This window comes from Nyctereutes procyonoides, unplaced genomic scaffold, assembly GCF_905146905.1.
Source record: "Nyctereutes procyonoides isolate TBG_1078 unplaced genomic scaffold, NYPRO_anot_genome, whole genome shotgun sequence".
NCBI lineage: Eukaryota > Metazoa > Chordata > Mammalia > Carnivora > Canidae > Nyctereutes > Nyctereutes procyonoides.
The window spans coordinates 4,351,398-4,373,578 of record NW_026575042.1 but is presented as its reverse complement, the minus strand read 5'-3'; the positions used below and the strand labels follow the sequence as shown (position 1 = coordinate 4,373,578).

Sequence of the window (22,181 nt, the reverse complement as noted above, 5' to 3'; positions counted from 1 at the left end):
TTTGGTTTTTGACCAAGGAAATACCAACAGTGTTTTAGGATGATTTATTTGACTATTTTTCATGGACAAGGTACTCAAGTCAGGCATTGCTGGTCACATATTTCTCTAAGCTTTGTAGTAATCAGCTGGTATATGTAGGATTTTTTTATTAATTTTTATTTATTTATGATAGTCACAGAGAGAGAGAGGCAGAGACACAGGCAGAGGGAGAAGCAGGCTTCATGCACTGGGAGCCCGACGTGGGATTCGATCCCGGGTCCCCAGGATCACGCCCTGGGCCAAAGGCAGGCGCCAAACCGCTGCGCCACCCAGGGATCCCTATATGTAGGATTTTGATAAGTCAGAGACACTTGTCCAAGTGATAGAAAACCACATGTGAGATTTGTGAACTTCAGCTGTATGGTGACTTCGGCAAACCTGAATTATTTTTCTTTGAACTGGCATCCTTTATTTTTTTTTAATTCTATTTTATTCATTCATGAGAGACACACAGAGAGAGGCAGAGACATAGGCAGAGGGAGAAGTGAGCTCCCTATGGGGAGCCTGAGCGGGACTCGATCCCAGGACTCCAGGATCATGACCTGAGCCAAAGGCAGATGCTCAGCCACTGAGCCACCCAGGTGCTCCGGCATGCTGCTTTTTTTTTTTTTTTTTTTAAACTTACCTTCACAAAGGCATCAACACTACTTTGTGACCTTACTGGTAGGTTTTCTTAGACCTTAACATTCGTTATTCCTTTGGGGGAAAAATGTCTTTCTTGAACATCATTGGAGCTGTATTTTGAAAAGTGTACTTTGTGTGGAAGACCCTCCTCTAATCAGATTTCAGTTGTTAACATTCTGTATTGGAATGTGTCTGTGCTTTCAGTTAACTGACTTCTTTCAGTTTTGGAAAAGCAGCGTATTTCTTTTCTACTTAGTTCAAACCTAAAGGAAATTGTTTGGTTCAAAATGAAGCCTATTGGCTTAAAGGGTGTCAAGGTTTGTGTGCCTAAGAGCTCTGTATGCCTGGAAGGTCAACCATGTTTGTTAAGCCAGAGTAGAAGGAAAGTCAAGCTAATGGATGAACGGCCATACACTCTTACAATTGGCAATGGAGACTACTTTTGGACAAATAAAGACACATTGTGGAATTATGTGAAGGCTCTTTCTGGTAAGAACTCAGAAGTTACAAATAATGTTTTAGAAACTGATTATGAAAATAACACTTATTCCTTACAGAAAACTCGAAAAGTACAGAAAGATAACAAGGAAAATAGTAATCCCATGGGAGTGCTTTTGTTTTAAAGTTTTATCTTGAAGTAAAAAATGCAGATAAAATAATGGTTGATTAACTTGTAAAAGGCTAATTCTTGAGCTCAGTTCTCTGAAATGTCTAGAAATGGGAATTTCAGAGTCTCTTGTAAGCCTCAGAGTCTGGTTTATTTATCTTTTTTTTGTTGTTGTTGTTTTTGTTTATGATAGTCACAGAGAGAGAGAGAGAGGCAGAGACAGAAGCAGGCTCCATGCATCGGGAGCCCGATGTGGGATTTGATCCCGGGTCACCAGGATCACACCCTGGGCCAAAGGCAGGCGCTAAACCGCTGCGCCACCCAGGGATCCCCCTTTATTTATCTTAAAGTTGGCTTCTCTCTTTCCCAGGAAAATTGTAGGGGAGTTTTACAATTCCTGGAGGATAATGATGGAAAGTAGAAGCTTAAACTCTTCAGTGCGTTGATGAATTATTGGGTTATTTCCCGTTGCTTTGAAGTATTTATAAATCACTCTTCGGCAGTTGGGCCCAGAAGTCCTATTAAAGACTGTAACCTAGAGAGGGTATATTTTAGAAGAAGGTATGGAGGTAGCTTGATGGCAAACTAAGAAATTTTGACATTTGCTTTAAATTTAGTATATGTACTTCCTTATGAGGGAAGATAAATGTAGTAAACATTTTGGGTTTCCTAAACATTTTTAAAGTGTATTCATTGTTAAAATTGTATGACAGTTGTACATGCGTTTGAGGATTATGCTTCACTCTGAACGCACTCTTCACTTTCTGGTCCCAAAATCCTATGTCCCATTTTTACACATTTACAGGTAATTGGCTCTGGGGCACCTGGCTGGCTCAGTCAGTAGAGCATGCAACTCTTGCTCTCAGGGCCGTGAATTCAAGCTCCACGTTAAGTAGAGATTACTTGAGGGGGATCCCTGGGTGGCGCAGCGGTTTGGCGCCTGCCTTTGGCCCAGGGCGCGATCCTGGAGACCCGGGATCGAATCCCACGTCGGGCTCCCGGTGCATGGAGCCTGCTTCTCCCTCTGCCTGTGTCTCTGCCTCTCTCTCTCTCTCTCTCTGTGACTATCATAAATAAAATTAAAAAAAAAAAAAAAGTAGAGATTACTTGAAAAATAAAATCTGGGGCACCTGCATGTCTCAGTCTATTAAACATCCAGCTGTTAGTTTTGGTTCAGGTCATAATCTCAGAGTTATGGGATCGAGCCCCATATAGGACTTCACACTCAGGGCAGGGTCTGGTTGTCTATCTCCCTCTGTTCTTCCCCTCCTCACATGCTTGCTCTCTCTCTCTTTCTCTCTCTCCCTCTCCCTCTCCCTCTCTCTCAAATAACATCTTTTAAAAGAAAATAGAATCTAAAATAATTAAATAGGGATGCCTGGGTGGCTCAGCGATTGGGCACCTGCCTTCAGCTCAGGGTGTTATCCTGGAGTCCCAGAATCAAGTCCTCCATCAGGCTCCTTGCATGGAGCCTGCTTCTCCCTCTGCCTCTCTCTGTGTGTCTCTCATGAATAAATAAATAAAATCTTTTTAAAAATAAATAAATAAAAATAAAAAAAAACAGTTTTACTATTAAAAAATAAAATAATAAAGATTTTATTTTTAAGTAATTTCTATACCCATTGTGAGGCTTGAACTCACAACCTCAAGACCAAGAAGCACATACTTTACCGACTGAGCCAGCCAGGTGCCCCCAAAATAAAATCTTAAAATAATAATAAATAAATAAATAAAAGTAATTGGTCCTTACTCTTATTATACACCTGAAAGTTTTGCAGAATAGATGTGTTGTATTTAAATAGGTTAATGATAACTCATCACCAGGCTTTTTAAAAATTTTTATTTATTTTTTAAAATAAATTATGTATGTATGTATGTCACCTGGCTTTCTAAAGAAAAAGCTGTTTGAGTGTCCTTTAAAAAAATTTTTTTTCATGTTTTAAGTAATCTCTATACCCAACGAGAGGCTTGAACCTACAACCCCAAGATGAAGAGTTGTATGTTCCACTGCCTGGGCCAGCCAGTTGCCCCTAACAGTGTCCTTTTAAACTTCCTCTAATAAACTATTAGTTTTCCTCCTCCCTATTAGGACTCAATTCTTATTTATCTATATACTGAAGTGGAAATGAAATACTAATTTATCTGCTAACTTTTTTCATTTATTTTATGTTTTTAAAGTATTATATATTTAAGTAATCTCTGCACCCAGTGTGGGGCTCAAATTCATGACCCTGAGATCAAGAGTCGCAAGGTCTTCTAACTGAGCCAGCCAGGCACTCCTTATCTACTAACTTTAATACCAAAATACCATTTTTTTGTAGAGCGGATTTAAGTCTTTTTGGTAAGTTCACTTAAGCACAAGTTATATTTTGTTCTTGGTGTTAAGTGGTTTCTCAAAAGAACATGTAGTCTACCAGGGATTTCACAGTAATCTAAGAGCTATTCCATAATCAAGTCATACTAAGTCTAATTTCATTGTTAAGTTGTATATTTTTTCTTACTTTCTTTTTTAGACATTTTATTTTTATTTTATTTAAAGATTTTATTCATTCATGAGAGACAGGCAGAGACATAGGCCGAGGGAGAAGCAGGCTCCCCATGGGGAGCCCAATGCAGAACTCGATCCCAGGACCCCGGGATCACACCCTGAGCCAAAGGCAGATGCTCAATCACTGAGCCACCCAGGAGTCCCAAGTTGTATGTTTAAAGTGCAGAAATAAGTATATATTTTTTAAGAAACTGTAAGAATCGTTAATTGTTCTGTCAAAAGGAAAGGGGAAGGGAGCTAATATGTATTTCCCATCTCCAGGCAGAGAGTTAGGTGGCCAAGGGGAGACCAGACCAAATATATGACTGATTCCAAGGCTTGTACTGCTTTCATGGCACCGTGTTTCCCTCTTGAGAGAGGGAAGTTGCAAGTCTTTACTGACTGCCATGTGCCAATCCAGGACTCCCAGAGTCAGCTCTGTGGAGGACTGGTTCTTTGAAATGCTCCTGGACTATAGATTTCTAGATAGTTATCAAAAATGTTCACGTCATGCTTGTTTCAGCAGCACATGTATTAACATTGGAATGATATAGAGAAGATTAGCGCAATTCCTGTGTGAGGATGATATATGCAAATTCATGAAGTGTTCCATATTTTTATATATATTTGGAACGTTAACAACAACAACAAAAGCCCACATCATGAATGTAAATAGAGCTTAATGACTCCTCACAGACCCAGAAGCAGTCACTAGGCCCCTGAAGGATCGATTTGAAGATTAAATGAGTTAACCTATTTGAAGTGCTTACATGCTTAACACAGAGTGAGTGCTCAATAAATGTTAGCTGCTATTGTTACAGTTAGGCAGGAATTGCAGGTTAGTGTAAGATGGAGAAACAGTTTCTCAAGCTAGAACCTGGCATAGTAGGGGCTAGAAAGAATGATGGATGTTTAAAAGCTGCAAGCAGTTTACATTTGGAACCCTGTTTCCTCAGGACTTCCCATGCCTGACTCCTGATTTAGGTTCAAACTCACCTCCCATTCCCACTCCTCTTTCACACACCCTTGTTATTGTCATAGCATTATTCACATCTGGAATTGTATATTTGCATCCTATCTCCCCAAGGAGTCTTTGAGTTTCACAAGTGCTGGAATCTTGTCTGTGTGGTTCATGTTTACATCCCTAGCACTTAGAACAGTGCTTGACCCATAGTGGTCTCTGAGTTATTTATTAATTGAATGCATGGCTTGGTTTTATTATGTACAAGCCAAGCTATCACAGTTAAAACAAAACAAAACAATTCCCGGCAAGTGTGTGTTTCTGCATGGCCAGAGTTAAGGAGTGAACAATGTCTTCTGAGACACTTGGGGTGGTGGTAATGGTAGTGGTTGTAGGAATTATTGAATAGTAAATTTGAAGGATGAGATTATCTGCCTTTTCCCCCCATGTGGAAATTCGTCTTCCATTGATACCTTAGTTGAATATAAGTGTTGTTTTGTGAACAAACATAGCTGTTTCTATAAACTTGTTTGAGGTTACTGAATTTCTGAGTTGGAGGGCACTCTAGAAGTCATCTAATAGAGCTGCTCATTTTAGTAAACAGGGAAACTGACATTTGCCCCAGTTCCACTTCTATATCATCCTTTTAATTTCAGAGGCGGCGCTAGAGTTTTTGCCATCTTATTTCAATTCCAGGTATTATCTTCATCTCACTGTGCTACCTGGTCCCATCTGCATGTTGAAAATAATAAATTCTGTACTACTATGCTACATATGGGGACTTAGTCTGCCAGATACATTTCAGTCACTTCACATATATTCTTAATAAAGCCTCCCAATAACTCTAAAAAATGTATTCTTATCCCCATTTTGCACCTGGCTTTGAGCTTTGGAGGTCTTTGGATTCCAGGCGGAAGTAACAATTCTATCTGGAAAAAAAAAAAAAGTCCCTGTTATAAATAAGAAATTCAAATATCACAAGACTTTGATAGTCTAAAGACTTCTTTATTCTGAGTCATAAATAGTGGCATCACCCTCGCATGCCTATGTTTGCAGCCCATTGCATCATACTTTGCAGTGGTCATATTTTTTTTTTATTGGTATTCCATTATTGATGGATGCATGGAGCTTTTGTTGGTAAGTAAAATTTAAAAAGCCCGGAATATTCTTTGGGAGATATTGAAACATAAAAGTCACCTTTTTAAAATGAAAGGCAGATTTTTAAACCAATTTAAAGTATTAATATTAAAAATGACTAATATTAAAAAAAAGACTAATATTCATATCACCTACATAATATTCTTGCCATAAATGTTAGACTTTATGCATGAAGAAACAGATAAACCCAGAATATGAGACATTTTTTTAAGATTTATTTATTTATTTATTCGAGAGAGAGAGAGAGATTGGCAGAGACAAAGGCAGAGGAAGAAGCAGGCTCCACGCAGGGAGCCTAACATAGGACTCGATCCCCGGTCTCCAGGATCAGGCCCTGGGCTGAAGGTGGCACCAAACCACTGAGCCACCCGGGCTGCCCTAGAATATGAAACATTCTATGAGGTAACTAGCTTAGACTTTTTAAAACAATTAGAGGGGTGTCTGGGTGGCTCAGTGGATTAAGCATCTCCCTTCTGAGCATCTCCCTTGGTCTAGGGTCATGATCCCAGAGTCCTGGAATCAGGGCCTGCATTGAGCTGGCTGCTTGGTCAGTGGGGAGCCTGCTTCTTCTCTTCCCCTCTCCCCCCCCCCCCCCCCCCGCCTCCCACTTTCCCTGCTGGTGCTCTCTCTCTTGCTGTCAAATAAAATCTAAAAAAATTTAAAAACCCAAGAACAAAATAAATAAAACCGTTAGTGACTTGATAAGCAAAAAAAGATGGTGTTCTAGACTAAAATAAATGAAAGCTATTTAAGGAAATTTGTAAGCCTTGATTGGTCCCTGGATTGGGAAGGAAAAATAAAGTTAAAAGACATGTCTTAGAACCATCAGGGAAATTTGAATGGAAATTAGTGGACAATTTGTTAGATGATACTATTGAATTATTATTACCTTTCTTAGTCTGATTTTATTTTGGTTATGTAGGAGACTATCTTTAAATAATAGGAGAGGCATGTTGAAGTAGGGGAGTTAAATGTCATATTACTTTCAAATGATTCAGTGAAAGAAATAAGTAAGGAGTAATGTGGCAAAATGTTAGAAATTATGAATCTTCATTTACATAACGCTCTTGAAATGACTGTTTAAACGGAGAGCAACAAATCAGTGGTTGCTAGGGGTAGAGAGGCAGAGAGGAAGTGAGTGTGGCTATGAAGTATAAAAGAAAGGATACTGGGACACCTGGGTGGCTCAGTAGTTGAGCATCTGCCTTCAGCTCAGGACGTGATCCCAGAGTTCAGGATCTAGTCCTCCGTTGGGCTCCGACATGGAGCATGCTTCTCCTGCCTCTGCCTATGTCTTTGTGTCTCTCATGAATAAATTTTAAAAAATCTTTTTAAAAAATTAAAAGGAAGGATACTTCCGTTGATGGAAATTTGTGTTTCTTGGCCATATCGTTGCTAGAATCCTGGTTGTGATACCATACTATGGTTTTGGAGGACGTTACTATTGGGGGAAACTGGGTAAAGGATACAAAGAATCTCTCAACATTATTTTTTTCCCTGATTTTTTTTGAAGACTTTTTATTGATTTTAGAGAGAGAATGCACATTCAAGTGCAGGGGGAGGAGCAAAGGGAAAGAAGCCAATATCCCACTTAGTGTGGAGCCATCTGGCATGGGGCTCAGTCTCATGACCCCTGAGATCATGATCTGAGCTGAAATAAAAAATGGAATGCTCAACCGACTGAACCACCCAGGTGCCCCTCAAAATTATTTCTTACAGCTGCATGTGAATTGACAGTTATCTTAAAAAGCTTAACATAAAAAAACAATCTAGGTGAAGACAATATGGGTGTTCATTGTATATTCTTTTTTTTTTTTAAGATTTATTTTATTTGAGAGAGCATGAGCAGGAGGGGCAGAGGGAGAGAGGGAGAATTTTAAGCAGACTCTGGGGAGCCTGATGTGGGGCTCAATATCATGACCCTAGATCACGATCTGAGCCAAAACCCAGAGTTGGACATTCAGCTGACTGACTACACCAGCACGCACCCTTGGGTGTTCATTGCATATTCGTTCAGCTTTTCTGTAGGTATGACAGTTTTCTAAATTGAAAATTGGGGCAGGGGTTGGAAAATAAAAGGATCCAAAAAATTAATAGAGAAATTGATTGGTGGTTTATTTTTTTTTTAAGATTTTATTTATTGGGGATCCCTGGGTGGCGCAGCGGTTTGGCGCTTGCCTTTGGCCCAGGGCGCGATCCTGGAGACCCGGGATCGAATCCCACGTCGGGCTCCCGGTGCATGGAGCCTGCTTCTCCCTCTGCCTATGTCTCTGCCTCTCTCTCTCTATCTCTCTGTGACTATCATAAATAAATAAAAATTAAAAAAAAAGATTTTATTTATTAATCATGAGAGAGACAGAGAGAGAGAGGCAGAGACACAAAGGGAAAAGCAGGCTCCATGCAGGGAGCCCAATGTGGGGCTCGATCCCAGGACTCCAGGACCACGGCCTGGGCCAAAGGCAAGAGCTAAACCGCTGAGCCACCCAGGGACCCCTGATTGGTGGTTTTTTTAAATCAAAAGAAGGTTTTCTAAGTGGGAAATACTTATAAATTGTAGAGGATAGTTTCTAAAGACTGATATTTTTTTTAAGATTTTATTTATTTATTCATGAGAGACACACACAGAGAGAGGCAGAGACATACTGAGAGAAGCAGGGTCTGTGCAGGGAGCCCGATGTGGGACTCGGTCCCGGGACTCCAGGATCACACCCTGGGCCAAAGGCAGGAGCTCAACTGCTGAGCCACCCAGGTGTCCCTTTTTAAAGATTTTATTTATTTATTTATTCATAAGAGACACAGAGAGAGAGAATAGGCAGAGGGACAAGCAGGCTCCCTGCAGGGAGCCCGATCTGGGACTGGATCCCAGGACCCCAGGATCACGGCCTGAGCCGAAGGCAGATGCTCAACCACTGAGCCACCCAGGTGCCCCTAAAGACTGATCTAGAGTAAGTACAATTTATATTTTGAGTTCAGTATCTCAGGGAAAAGCAAGAAATAACATGATTAATTTGAGATTAAATGAAGTTAAAATAATCTATAGCATTATAGCTGTCTATACCTTCTCAAGGTGCTGTCACTTTCCTCCCCACCCTGCTATTCCCATTCCCAAAGTCTTAATTATTATTATTACTGCATTGAATAAATGTGAAAAGGGTGAAAGATTTTAAAGGATTTAAAATTTTTTATGGTATTTGATGCACTAGATGCTGCTTTTTTATTGGCTTTGTACATGTGGTTACCTGGAAGTATTTATTCTTACTTTTATAATTTACTTTTTCTCCTTTCCTTTAAAAAAAGAATTAAAAACTCAGGTATGTTTCTTACTGTAGAATGGGAACTATGTTTTAAGGCTACTGCTATGTAATTTTACAGAGCAAACTTCAAAGTTTGTGAAAACTAGATAAGTGTCCTGTTGTCTCTAGAAAGTTATTTCGTGGTTTAGGTTCTTGTCACTTACCTGACATTGAGACCCCAAATCCCAAGGAAAAGAAAGATTTCTGTCAGCTCATCTCCCAATAAATTATCTACCACAGTATGTAAAGAAGGCTTAGTTAAGAAAGAAAAACCAGAAGAAATGAGATCATTTGACTGAATTGTGCTCCCAGATGTTAGGATCGATGATGTTTCTTCTTTTGTGAAAGAGAAAGGTTTCTTTTTTTTAATTTATTTATTCATTTAGAGAGAGGGAGGGAATCTCCCGCAGACTCCCCACTAAGCATGGAGCTGGATGAGGGGCTTGATCCCACAACTTGGAGATCGTAACCTGAGCTGAAATCCAAGAGTCAGATGTTCAACCAAGCCATTCAGATGCTCCAGAAAACTTTTTTTTTTTTTTGAAGCGTTTGTCAGAACAGTTAAAAGTATTGTACAGGGCAGCCCGGGTGGCTGAGCAGTTTCGTGCCGACTTCAGCCCAGGCAGGCATGATCCTTGAGTCCCCGGATTGAGTCCCGCGTTGGGCTCCCTGCATGGAGCCTGCTTCTCCCTCTGCCTGGGTCTCTGCCTCTCTCTCTGTGTGTGTCTCTCATGAATAAATAAATAAAGTCTTTTAAAAAATAAATAAAAGTATTATACCCACGTAGTTTTAGACTTGATTTAGCAGAGATTTTTATGTTTATTTTGGAATTTGGTTTTCAAATAAAAAATACCTAATTTTGAAAATACCAAATTCTAGGGCAGGAATCATTAATCTTAGAATGCATATGGAGGGACGCCTGGGTGGCTCAGCAGTTGAGCAGCTGCCTTCAGCTCTGGTCGTGATCCCACAGTCCTGGGATCGAGTTCCACATCAGGCTCTCTGCCTGGAACCTGCTTCTCCCTCTGCCTATGTCTCTGCCTCTCTCTCTGTGTGTGTCTCTCACGAATAAATAAAATCTTTAAAAAAATTTTTTAAAGTAAATAAATGTCCTTCCTTAACATGATTAAGTATCCATATACATTCTTTTTTTTTTTAAGATATTTATTTATTCATGGGAAATGAAGAGAGGCAGAGACAATAGGCAGAAGGAGAATTAGTCTCCCTGTGGGGAACCAGATGCAGAACTCGATTCCAGGACCCCGAAATCACAACCTGAGTTGAAGGCTCAGATTCTCAACCACTGAACCACCCAGGTGTCCCTTCAGGAAGCTTTTTAAATGTGTTAACCTTGGCTTTTGGATTTCTAAGCCTATGAAAGTATTCTTGGCCTAGAAATTAACTAGGAGTTCTTGTGTAGTTTTCTAATTGTTTAATGTTACTAGATTATAAACTTTTTGAAAGTACTGTATATACACTTATAATCTCCTTTTGTCTCCAAAGCCTGGCATAGTTTCTTGAATATGTAGGACATTAGTATATTGCTGGGGAGCAGATCTAATATTTTTAAGCAAACACAACAGTCTGAGCCCAGATGTCCTGATGGACTGAGTTGTAATCTTTACATAAATGTAAATCTTTACATAAATGTGGGTGTTCATTGTGCCTGACCATAGCTAAGGGAAACATATTTTTTTTAAGTTTTTGAAGGAGTGGCTTCTAACTCACGTGTAACACTAATATACCATTATTTGAGAGAACCCTAACTGTGGCAACTTCATCAGGAAGAAGACAAGAAGAAAACTAGGGGACGTTCGCTGTATAACTTACTTTTTCTTTTCTTTTCTTTCTGTCTTTCTTTCTTTCTTTCTTTCTCTCTCTCTCTCTCTCTCTTTCTTTTCTCTTTTCTTTTCTTTCTTTTTTCTTTTTTCTTTTTTCTTTTCTTTTAGCTTTATTTCTAAACAACTGTAAAACTTGTGTGCTTGCAGACCAGGGAGCAGAGAAACATGAAGGGACAAGTCAGTCCTCTGGGATCACTGATCAAGAGAAAGAGTTGTCTACCAGTGCTTTCCAAGCTTTTACAGTAAGCAGTAGTTTCTTCTTTCCATCTGCTCCATATTTAGGATCTGTCGAATATGAATGTTTTCACAATGAATTTTTAAATTTATAATTTTTATTCTGTAATAATTCAAGAATTTAGATAGTAGGTTTAGTTTTAACATTTAAAAAATTAGAGTTTAAATATGGTAAAAGGAATGGGAGTATTTTGAGCCATTACCAAGTTTTTGTGTTTTCATAAACATGTTTTAACTCTTACAGTGTTGTTTTTAAGTCTTAAAAACTTAGACTTGTAAATATGTGGGTCAGTCTTTTCAGTTCACTGTTTTGTTCAATTTTTTTATCTTGACTATGCTTTAAAATGAAACCCCAAAGATTTCTTGTCAAAACTACCTTTTCTGACATTAAATGATATGGAAAAAAAACCTTAATTGATTATCAGGTTAGGTACATGTAAGCAGAAGAATTTGATACTTGGATATTCAAAGTGTATTTACTGGAAATTAAAATTTAGAATAATTAATCATATTACCTTTCTTCACTAGTCTCAGCTTTTATACCTTACTAGCATTATATACCTATATACATATGTATGTGTGTATATAAATCATGTTGTTTTATACATATATAGGTATATATCTGTGTCTGTGTTGTTGTTTTTAAGATTTTATTTATTTATTCATGAGAGATACGCAGAAAGAGAAAGGCAGAGACATAGGCAGAGGGACAAGCAGGCTCCATGCAGGAAGCTCAATGTGGGACCCAGTCCCAGGACTCCAGGATCATGCCTTGAGCCAAAGGCAGACACTCAACCACTGAGCCACCCAGGCGTCCTTGTCTAGGTGTCTTACACAAATATTGATAGTAGAGTTTAAGTCTTAGGATATAAATATCTACAATTTTTTTCTAGCTTTATTAAGATGAGATTGACATATCTCAACTGCTTAATTGATAAGAATATTCATCTAGTGACTTCAATTAGTATATTTAGGAGAGCTGTAAATCTTTTGTTTTACTTTTGTTGTTGTAGGTCTTTTGAAAGGGTTTTTCAAATGAAGAGTGAAATATATTTGGAAATGAATATATGGTTTTAAAGCTGATATGTAATTTTATCTTTTTTGTTTTAGGCTGGAAGTTACGATGCCTGTCTACAGCACCTTGCCTGCCTACAAGATGTAAACAAAGATGATTATAAAATAATTTTGAATACAGCAGTGGCTGAGTTTTTTAAAAATAACCAAACTACAACAGATAGTTTGAGACAAACACTTAACCAGCTGAAGAATCAGGTGATATACAAATGAATTTAGCTGTAAAAATACGGTGGTATTTTCTCAATTTTGCAATAGAAATACTTAAGGAAAATTAATGTGACATGTCTGATATTGATAGCACAGTTTCTAATGTATCTAAAGCACCTCCTGGCATTAGTTTTATTTGTATGAAATTATTATTCCAGGAAATAAGAGGTATGTTGTATAACTTTAGTTTCTATTGGTTTTTGGGGTTTTTTTTTTAGATTTTATTTATTTGACAAAGCACAAGCAGAGGGAGTGGCAAACTAAACCAAACTTTTATTTTCTGGCTGAGGTATACCTTTTCAGTTTTTTAAATCTCCTGACAGGAAAAACGGAGATCATTTCAGAATTTTTCTAATAGTTGGTTTATTAGAATTAAATGCCTCTCTTAAAATAATTTAAATTCTTGGCCTGACATGAATAATCTATACAGAAAATCCTTAAAATTAGCTTGAGGTAAAATTAGCAGAGGGTGAAACAAGGTCCCCTTGGAGCAGAGAGCCTGATGTGGGACTCAACCCCAGGACCCTGGATCATGACCTAAGCCGAAGGCAGACACTTAACCGATTGAGCCACCTAGGCACCCCTTCTATTATATTTTTAACTTGAACGGAATAGACTAATATACCAAATTTCAGTGAGCTTTGGAGTTTTGAGAAAAATTATATTAAAGTGGAAATAAATGAAAAGGCTTATTAGCTGCCGAGATTATCTTTTTTTTTATAACTCTAAAAGACCTGATTATAATATCAGATTGTTCTAGCATTTTGGATCAGGACATGATTAATTGATTAAATAGAAGATATTCTGATTTATGTATGGTTTGGAGCTTGTCTTGGTCATAACAGCAACATCACAGATTTAGAGCTTGGATAGTCCAGAGAGTTATTATTGTTAATTAATAACAATAATTATGATGATGATGATTAGGATCACATAGCAGACATTTATTGCTTATGATGGAACAAGATCCTGCTAAGAACCTTGTGTGCAGCATCTCATGTATTCTTCCCAGTAATCCTATGAAACAACTACTATAATTTTTCTCATTTTACAGAGGGAAAACTGAGGTACACATAACTTGTATAAATTGTCCAAAGACACAAAGCTCTTAAATGAAAAGAGCTCCATCAACTCAGTCCTGTTTGACTTTATGGCCTATTCTTCTGATTACTGCGTCATGCTGTAGACAGTTTTAAATTATCTCCCTCATAAGTGATACAGTTAGAAATAAGTCACCCCGGGAAGCCTGGGTGGCTCTGCAGTTTAGCACCACCTTCAGCCCAGGGCATGATCCTGGAGTTCTGGGATCGGGTCCCACGTTGGGCTTCCTGCATGGAGCCTGCTTCTCTCTCTGCCTGTGTCTCTACCCCTCTCTCTCTCTCTGTATGTGTCTCTCATGAGTAAATAGATAAAATCTTAAAAAAAAAAAAAAAAATAACTCACCCCTTCAGGCTCTTTGTAATTTTTTATAAGAATAAAGCTACTCTACAGTATCACCCTAAACATGGTGTAGTTAGAAATAGGTAACCTGTTCAGGCTCTTCCTAATTCTTTACAGGAATACTTTTTTTTTTCTTTTGTAAGATTTATTTATTTATTCATGACAGACATAGAGAGAGAGGCAGAGCTACAGGCAGAGGGAGAAGCAGGCTCCTGGCAGGGAGCCTGATGTGGAACTCGATTCTAGATCCCGGGATCATGACCTGAGCCAAAGGCAGGCGCTCAACCACTGAGCCACCCAGGCATCCCTACAGGAATACTTTTTCAACCCTATTACAATTCTTCAATGAGGGGATTCCTGGGTAGCTCAGAGGTTGAGCATCTACCTTTGGCTCAGGGCATGATCCCAGTCCCAGGATCGAGTCTCACTTCGGGCTCCCTGCAAGGAGCCTGCTTCCGTTTCTGCCTGTGTCTATGCCTCTCTCTGTGTATCTCTCATAAAAAAAATAAAATCTTTAAAACAAAAAACAATTCTTCAATGAAAATGAGAATAAGAGGAGTGCTTGGCTGGTTTAGTTAGTAGAGCATGCAACTCCTGATCTCTGGGTTGTGAGTTAAAGCCCCAAGTTAGGTGTAGAGACTTATTAAAGAGAAAATGAGAATAATACTCAATGTTTATCAAATACTTAATGTGATTCCAAATTCCATATTAACTGCTTTTTATGTTTTATCTCATAATCCTCACATTCAAATCCTGAGATAGGTGCTTGTTATCTCAGTTGTAAAACTGAGGTTTAGGGAGCCTAATAATTTTAATTACATAGGCTGGAAGAGGAGGAACAAGATTTGAACCAGACTTTCTGACTCTTTTTTTTTTTTTTAAGTAAACTCTACATGTAGGATTCGAACTCATGATCCCAAGATCAAGAGTTGCATGCTCTACAGACTGAGCCTCCCAGGCACCCTCAGACCTTCTGACCTGTGAGCCTGTTTTTGTAACTACCCCAGTCTTCACAAATTTATATGACTTCACATTTCATTATTTCTCTAGTCTTATTAACCGTGACTTTATCTGGAGCTCCAGAATCAAAGGAAAGATGATGTTTGTGGATATCTAGTACACATGTCCTATGACCCCATATACTGTGCCTTCCAGGGAACATTTATTTGGTCTTTGAGTACAAGTTCATCCTTAAAAACCTTTTCTAGGAAAAAAAAAAAAACTTTTCTAGAGTAAGAGATTCCTGCAAACTTCCTGTTAAGCAAAGAAAACTGCTTTTTGAAATGCTTTAACCAGCCTTTAGTCTTTTTTTTTCTTTTATTCTTAATAAGGCTGGTTCAGTAATTCCCCTCATACCACCCAAATCCCTATATTTCCTAGAAGTGTTTGTACCTGTGTTCCCTAGCTTTCTTTATTTTTTTTCCCCTAGCTTTCTTTAAATCACACTTCTGTTCAGAGTCATATCCTTGGCATAGTTACATAGCTTTATAATCTATTCCATTTTTCTTGATGTTTTATCTCATTTAACGAGTAGTTTTTGTTCTGGCTGGAGTACTTACTAGATGTTTTTGGTAAGTTGTAGAAATTGTGGTTGTTGGGACCCCTGGGTGACTCAGCAGTTGACTGTCTGCTTTTGGCTCAGGGCATGATCCCAGGGTACCAGGATCGAGTCCCGCATCGGGCTCCCTGCATGGAGCTTGCTTCTCCCTCTGCCTTTCTCTCTCTCTCTCTCTCTCTTCTCTCACTCTCTCTGTGTGTGTCTCTCATGAATAAATAAATAAATAAATCTTTTTTAAAAAAGGAAAAGAAAATGTGGTTGTTATTTATGTTATAAGCTCAACCATTTTTTTAAACCAAAATTCCTTAATTTGTCCCCTTTCTGGCTAATAATTAACCCTTTCTTAGCTCATTTTTTTTCTGTTACATTACTATGAAGAAGTATTGTCTTTCTTTGGAAATTGAGTTTTCTCTAAAGAGACTGTTTTTAGTGACTTGGTAAATGAAGATTATACAGAATGTGTAAACTCAAGGAGATGCAAGAGCTTGTGGTCTGAGAAGACCAATTGTTAATACTTGAGTACTCCTGTCAAGCTCACTGTGTAGACGACTGAAGTCTGCAGATGTCTGATTACAAATCAGCCTGTCATGGACCTTCCGGTTCCTTGCTGTAAGCCAAACCAAGGTTGTTAAGTTCGTCATCTATATCTAAGTCCCACTGCTTAATTTAGGGAAGTGTCAGCCTTAGAGTTGATTGCTTAATATTGCTCAATAATTTGTCCCAATCTTCGGTGGCCCCTGGGTGACAACGGTTGGGCATCCGACTCTTGTTTTGGCTCAGGTTGTGGTCAGGGGCTCAGAGCTCAGTGCCTTGCCTACTTCGGACTCTCTCCCTCGCCCTCTGCCCCTCCCCCCTGAGGTCCTTCTTGCTTACTCTTTCTCTTTCTTTCAGTCTCTTACTCTCAAGTAAGTCCTTAAGAAAATAATTTATTCTAATCACAGTAGTGGCAAAGAAAGATTACTTTTAATATAAATAGAATTCCAGTTTTGAGTGTTAAATGAAATTACAGAATGTTTGCAAAATTTTATTAAAATGCAAAGTATTGTGATTTTTTTTCCGGGATTAGATGTAAATGTTAGTTTTAGCAAAGCCTTTTTTTTATTTTATTTTTTTAGTTAGTGGGAACAAAAACCTGAGCTTAAGAAGAAAATCAGAAAATATACTTCCTAGCTGTAAAGTCTTCAGCAAGATAATTAAGCCCTTTGTGCTGGTCTCCTTATTTATAAAATGCAAACGATGATAATATCTATGTCCTAGAAGTATGATAAGGATTAAATGAGGTATTTTTTATAAAAGGTTTAATGTAGTAGGCCTGGCACATAGCTAAGTAGTTAGCTATTGTTTATTAATATTTATATTTTTAAAAAATTTTTATTTATTCATGAGAGACACAGAGGGAGAAGCAGATGCCCTGCAGGGAGCCCTATGCAGGACTCGATCCCAGGACCCCAGGATCATGACCTGAGCCAAAGGCAGATGCTCAACCACTGAGCCACCAGACCTCTAACATTTAAATTTTACTTTAGTTTTTACAAAATGGAATCCAGCTAATGTATACATAGTGCATAAAACAATGCATATGGGAAAGGTCTTTTGAGTTTTACCCATTCCCAGGGAGGCTAGAAGGTGAGGAACCAATTTGGAAGCCATGTTGGCAGTTAAAACATTGATGATATCTTCACAGTGGCAAGGAAGAGACTTATCTTGCCTTGTGCTAGGCACTACATAAAGTCCATGAAAATGTCTTACCTAATGGAATTTTATTATGAATAAAATAATTTTTAATATGTGAGAATAAAATCTAGAGGTCCTGTTAAAAATGTGGAAAAATTCAGAGTTGTTTCTATTTATTCATATAGATTCTTTCATTTTTGCTCTTTGTTTTCTTACTGTTGTGAGAACATATTCTTTGTTGATTGTTTCATAGGTCCACTCGGCTGTTGAAGAAATGGATGGATTAGATGATGTAGAGAACAGCATGTTGTATTACAATCAGGCAGTCATTCTTTATCATCTGCGGCAGTACACAGAAGCAATAGCAGTTGGTGAAAAGCTTTACCAGTTCATAGAACCTTTTGGTATGTTCTGTCAAAATTTTTCTGTCAAAAATTTCCCTATTTTCAGGGGACCTGGGTGGCTCAGTCAGTTAAGTCTGACTGAGCCTGACTCTTGATCTCAGCCCAGGTCTTGATCTCAGAGTTGTGAGATCAAACCTAAGTTGGGTGGGCATGGAACCTGCTTGGGATTCTATCTCTTCCTCTGCCCCTCTCCCACTATGAAAAAAGAATTCTGTATCTTCTCATACTTGCAATGGCCTCTGGTACTTTTACCTAATTAACCTAAATCAGGGAATTACTTGTTACTATTTATAAAAAAAGAAAAAAGCTATGTCAGATTTTCTTAATAGCCAGAAAAGATCTTAATAGCCAGAAAAAGATGTCATTTTTACATTACTTTTAGATGAACCTAGGTTTTCTTTCAGCATTTCCTCCTCACTCTATTTTTAAAAACAACTGTTAGAAATGATGTTTCTTGGGATGCCTGGGTGGCTCAGTGGTTGAGTGACTGCCTTTGGCTCAGGGCATGATCCCAGAGTCCCAGGATCGAGTCTCACATCGGGCTCTCTGCATGGAGCCTACTTCTTCCTCTGCCTATGTCTCTGCCTCTCTCTCTATCTCTTGTAAATAAATAAATAAAATCTTTTAAAAAATGATGTTTCTGATTGGAAAGATTTAGTGATTTTTGTCTGCTCTTTTTACACTACCTAGTGTACCCAATCTTGTTACTTGGGCAATGTATTAAGGAGTATTCGGGGATGTTAAGGGACAATTTTTTTTTTTTTTTTTTTTGGCCATTGCCTCACTGACATTTTTGTGGGTAATTATAGAATTATAGAATAGATAGTACAGACTATCTTAGCATTTTTTTATACCTTAATTAGCTTGCAGTTACTAGCCTTGAGTAAGTATAGTAAGAAAGGTGAAGGCAAAGGAACAAAGAGGGAGCAAATAAAGTAGCAAAGCCTGACTCAGGAAATGGTTGTTAGGGCTGTTTGTTTCCAACTCACAATCAGTCAGATTTCAGTTGTGATTCACATTTTTGTCTTTTTCTTACATTACTTTCTTTTGAATTTAAAACACTAATGCCAGTTCCTGATTTATAAATACCTGATTGCTGATTAGTCCCCACAGGACAAGAGGTAGAGTGTGATGGCACCTCTGTGGGGCTTTAGAAGAGTTACAGGATTGCCTTTGCTGTCAACTGGTTGAACAGCTGCTTACTATGGATCTAGGGAGGCATTTTTAAGATACTCCTCTTCGGTACTGTGGGTGTGGTGGCTGGGCAGATTGGGCAGGAGAAATACCAGTGGTGAAGATGGTATAAATTGTGACCTTTCACTATAAAGCTAGAAATCAGAATTCTACTTCTAGGATGACACAGATGTGTTTTTCTATAAAGCTGGGGGTTTAAAAAAAAAAAAAGCTGGGGTATTTGTTAGTTTTTTTGTTTTTAAAGTAATCTCTACACCTAAGTGGGGTTTGAATTTATGACCCCGAGATCAAAGTCACATACTCTACCAACTCAGCCAGCTGGGTCCCCCTACAAAGCTGGTCTTTAGGATTTCTGAAACAGTTCATCAAATCCTATTAATCTATATTGTGGCTGAGTATAGAATATAGCAACCAACTAAATAGAATTCAATTTTTTTTTTTTTATGATAGTCACACAGAGAGAGAGGCAGAGACATAGGCAGAGGGAGAAGCAGGCTCCATGCACCGAGAGCCCGACGTGGGATTCGATCCCGGGTCTCCAGGATCGCACCCTGGGCCAAAGGCAGGCGCTAAACTGCTGCGCCACCCAGGGATCCCCTAGAATTCAAATCCATTTTTCTTAGGGGGCGCCTGAGTGGCTCAGTGAGTTAAGCCTTTGGCACAGGTCATGATCCCAGGGCCCTGGGATAGAGCACCGTACCACACCGGCCTCCTGTTCAGTGGGGAGTCTGCCTCTCTCCATCTACCTCTTCCCCAGCTTATGCTCTCCCTCTCTCTCTGTCTCTCTAATAAATAAGTAAAATCTTAAAAAACATAAAACTTAGTCTTTGCTCTTTAGAACTTTTTGGGGAGGAGTGGTCTGGTATGTTTGCTTCACTTTGGATTATAACTTTTCTTTTCCTGTTTCTTTTCCCCCAGAAGAAAAATTTGCCCAGGCGGTGTGTTTTTTGCTTGTAGACCTTTATATATTAACCTATCAAGCTGAGAAAGCTTTGCATCTTCTTGCTGTCCTAGAAAAAATGATATCACAGGGTAACAATAACAAAAATGGGAAGAATGAGGTAAGTGTTCTGAGGTGATCAGATTAAAGTTTATGGTTAATATTTGGGGTTATTAAATATTTTAACAGCTTTATTGAAATATAGTTCACTATACAAAATGGTCAATATTGTTAATAATACCATAGGATTAGGGATCCCTGGGTGGCGCAGCGGTTTGGCGCCTGCCTTTGGCCCAGGGCGCGATCCTGGAGACCCGGGATCGAATCCCACGTCGGGCTTCCGGTGCATGGAGCCTGCTTCTCCCTCTGCCTGTGTCTCTGCCTCTCTCTCTCTGTGACTATCATAAATAAATAAAAATTAAAAAAAAAATAATTAAAAAAAAAATACCATAGGATTACATACTTGAAAGTGGCTAAGAGACATTGCGAAGGATAACTAGGAATGTAGCATATGATGTTGGTAGTGTTTATACCAGAGAAAGTTTTTAAGAAGGCACTGACATGGGGGCACCTGGGTGGCTCAGTTAAGTGTCTGCCTTCAGCTCAGGTCATGATCCCAGGGTCCTGGGTTGAGCCTCGCCTGCGTCAGGGTCCCTGCTCAGCGGAGAATCTGCTTCTTCCTCTCCCTCTGACCCTAGCCCACTCTTTTCTCTCTCTCTCTCTCTCTCAAATACATAAATACAAATCTTTAAAAAAGAAAAATGTGGACTTCAAAAGGTTAAAAAAGACAAAAAAGGGAACATGATCCGTTCTGGGTTTCAGAAAGATAATCTTGAGTTTTGCCTGAGTACGATCCATGCTTTTTAAACCTGGCGTATCATTATATTCAATGGGAGCTTCTCAAAAGTAGTTTCCTCCAAACAAAACAAAACAAATTAAGTTTCCTGTTACCCATTCCAGACTATTATACCTGAATCTCTGAGAGTGAGACCTGGGATTCTGTAGTTCGAAAATGCTTTCTAGATGATTCAGATTAGCTCCCTTGGAAATTACTGATTTAAATTATGGTAAAAAAAAAAAAAAAATATATATATATATATAATGGTAAAAAATATATATATTTAATTTTGGTTAACTTTGTTTTACCACTACAGACTGGTAATAACACCAACAAAGATGGATTTAATCATAAAGCTGAAAGTGGAGCCCTAATAGAAGCTGCAAAATCAAAGATACATCAGGTAGCATACACTCTAAGAGAGATTTTATTATCATGTATATTTACTAATAGTTATGAATGATAAAGAATGTGATAAATCGTTGAAAGAAGTAAATAATTCGAGGCATGTATGTTTGTTTAGCTTTGAAGTATTGTAATTTAAAAGCACATTTATTCTTCTGACTATATTTGCCTAAAATGATAATGCAGTATCTTTCAATTTCTTGATAAGAGATTCAGAGAAATGGGGATCCCTGGGTGGCGCAGCAGTTTGGCGCCTGCCTTTGGCCCAGGGCACGATCCTGGAGACCCGGGATCGAATCCCACGTCGGGCTCCCTGCATGGAGCCTGCTTCTCCCTCTGCCTGTGTCTCTGCCTCTCTCTCTCTCTCTCTGTGACTTTCATAAATAAATAAAAATAAAAATAAAAAAAAGAGATTCAGAGAAATGGTCTTGGGAATGTATTGGATGATAAAATCAGTTTGTAGACTATTAAAATTCTTTTTTTTTTTTTTTAAGATTTTACTTATTTATTCATGTGAGATACACAGAGAGAGGCACAGGCAGAGGGAGAAGCAGGCTCCATGCAGGGAGCCTGTTGTGGGATTCAATCCCAGGACTCCAGGATCATGCCCTGGGCTGAAGGCAGGCACTAAACCGCTGAGCCATCCAGGGGTCCCAAAATTCATTCTTAATTAGCCATGTGCAGATAAATATTAATAGGAATTATAGAATTACTGAATCACTATATTGTGCATTTAAAACTAATACTGAAAAAATAAATAAAACTAATACTGTACATTAATTATACTTGAATTAAAAATAAGTGAATTTGGGGGTTCGTCCCTGGGTGGCTCAGCGGTTTAGCACCTGCCTTCAGCCCAGGGTATGATCCTGGAGACCCGGGATCAAGTCCCGCGTCGGGCTCCCTGCATGGAGCCTGCTTCTCCCTCTGCCTGTGTCTCTGCCTCTCTCTCTCTCTGTGTCTCTCATGTATAAATAAATATTTAAAAAATAAATAAATAAATTTTTTAAAGCTTAAAGTTGTTAGGATTTTTGTGTGGAGCTTAAATATAAATTTTATTCTACCTCATTTTTTTTTTTTGTTTTTTAGATGTATTCTAAGAGTATAATAAAAATAGATTAAGATAATTTACAACATGGTTATACCAGGTACTGGCAAAA

At 38.5% G+C, this 22,181-nt stretch overlaps 1 protein-coding gene and 1 non-coding gene across 5 annotated transcripts in view; both read left to right on the top strand.

Moving 5' to 3' along the window:
- Positions 1-22,181, top strand: part of CNOT10 (CCR4-NOT transcription complex subunit 10) — a 72,546-nt gene that overhangs the window by 4,591 nt on the left and 45,774 nt on the right. For 3 of the 4 annotated variants that reach the window (XM_055321376.1, XM_055321375.1, XM_055321377.1), the window contains exons 2-6: positions 11,198-11,292; positions 12,395-12,556; positions 17,494-17,644; positions 19,757-19,899; positions 20,933-21,019. In XM_055321376.1, the coding sequence (XP_055177351.1) occupies positions 11,198-11,292; positions 12,395-12,556; positions 17,494-17,644; positions 19,757-19,899; positions 20,933-21,019 (638 nt within the window). The remainder of the gene's footprint in view (positions 1-11,197; positions 11,293-12,394; positions 12,557-17,493; positions 17,645-19,756; positions 19,900-20,932; positions 21,020-22,181) is intronic. The other variant, XM_055321378.1, reaches the window with a different exon arrangement.
- Positions 4,308-4,416, top strand: LOC129507435 (U6 spliceosomal RNA). The gene has a single exon (XR_008664004.1). It is a non-coding gene; the product is annotated as a U6 spliceosomal RNA (small nuclear RNA).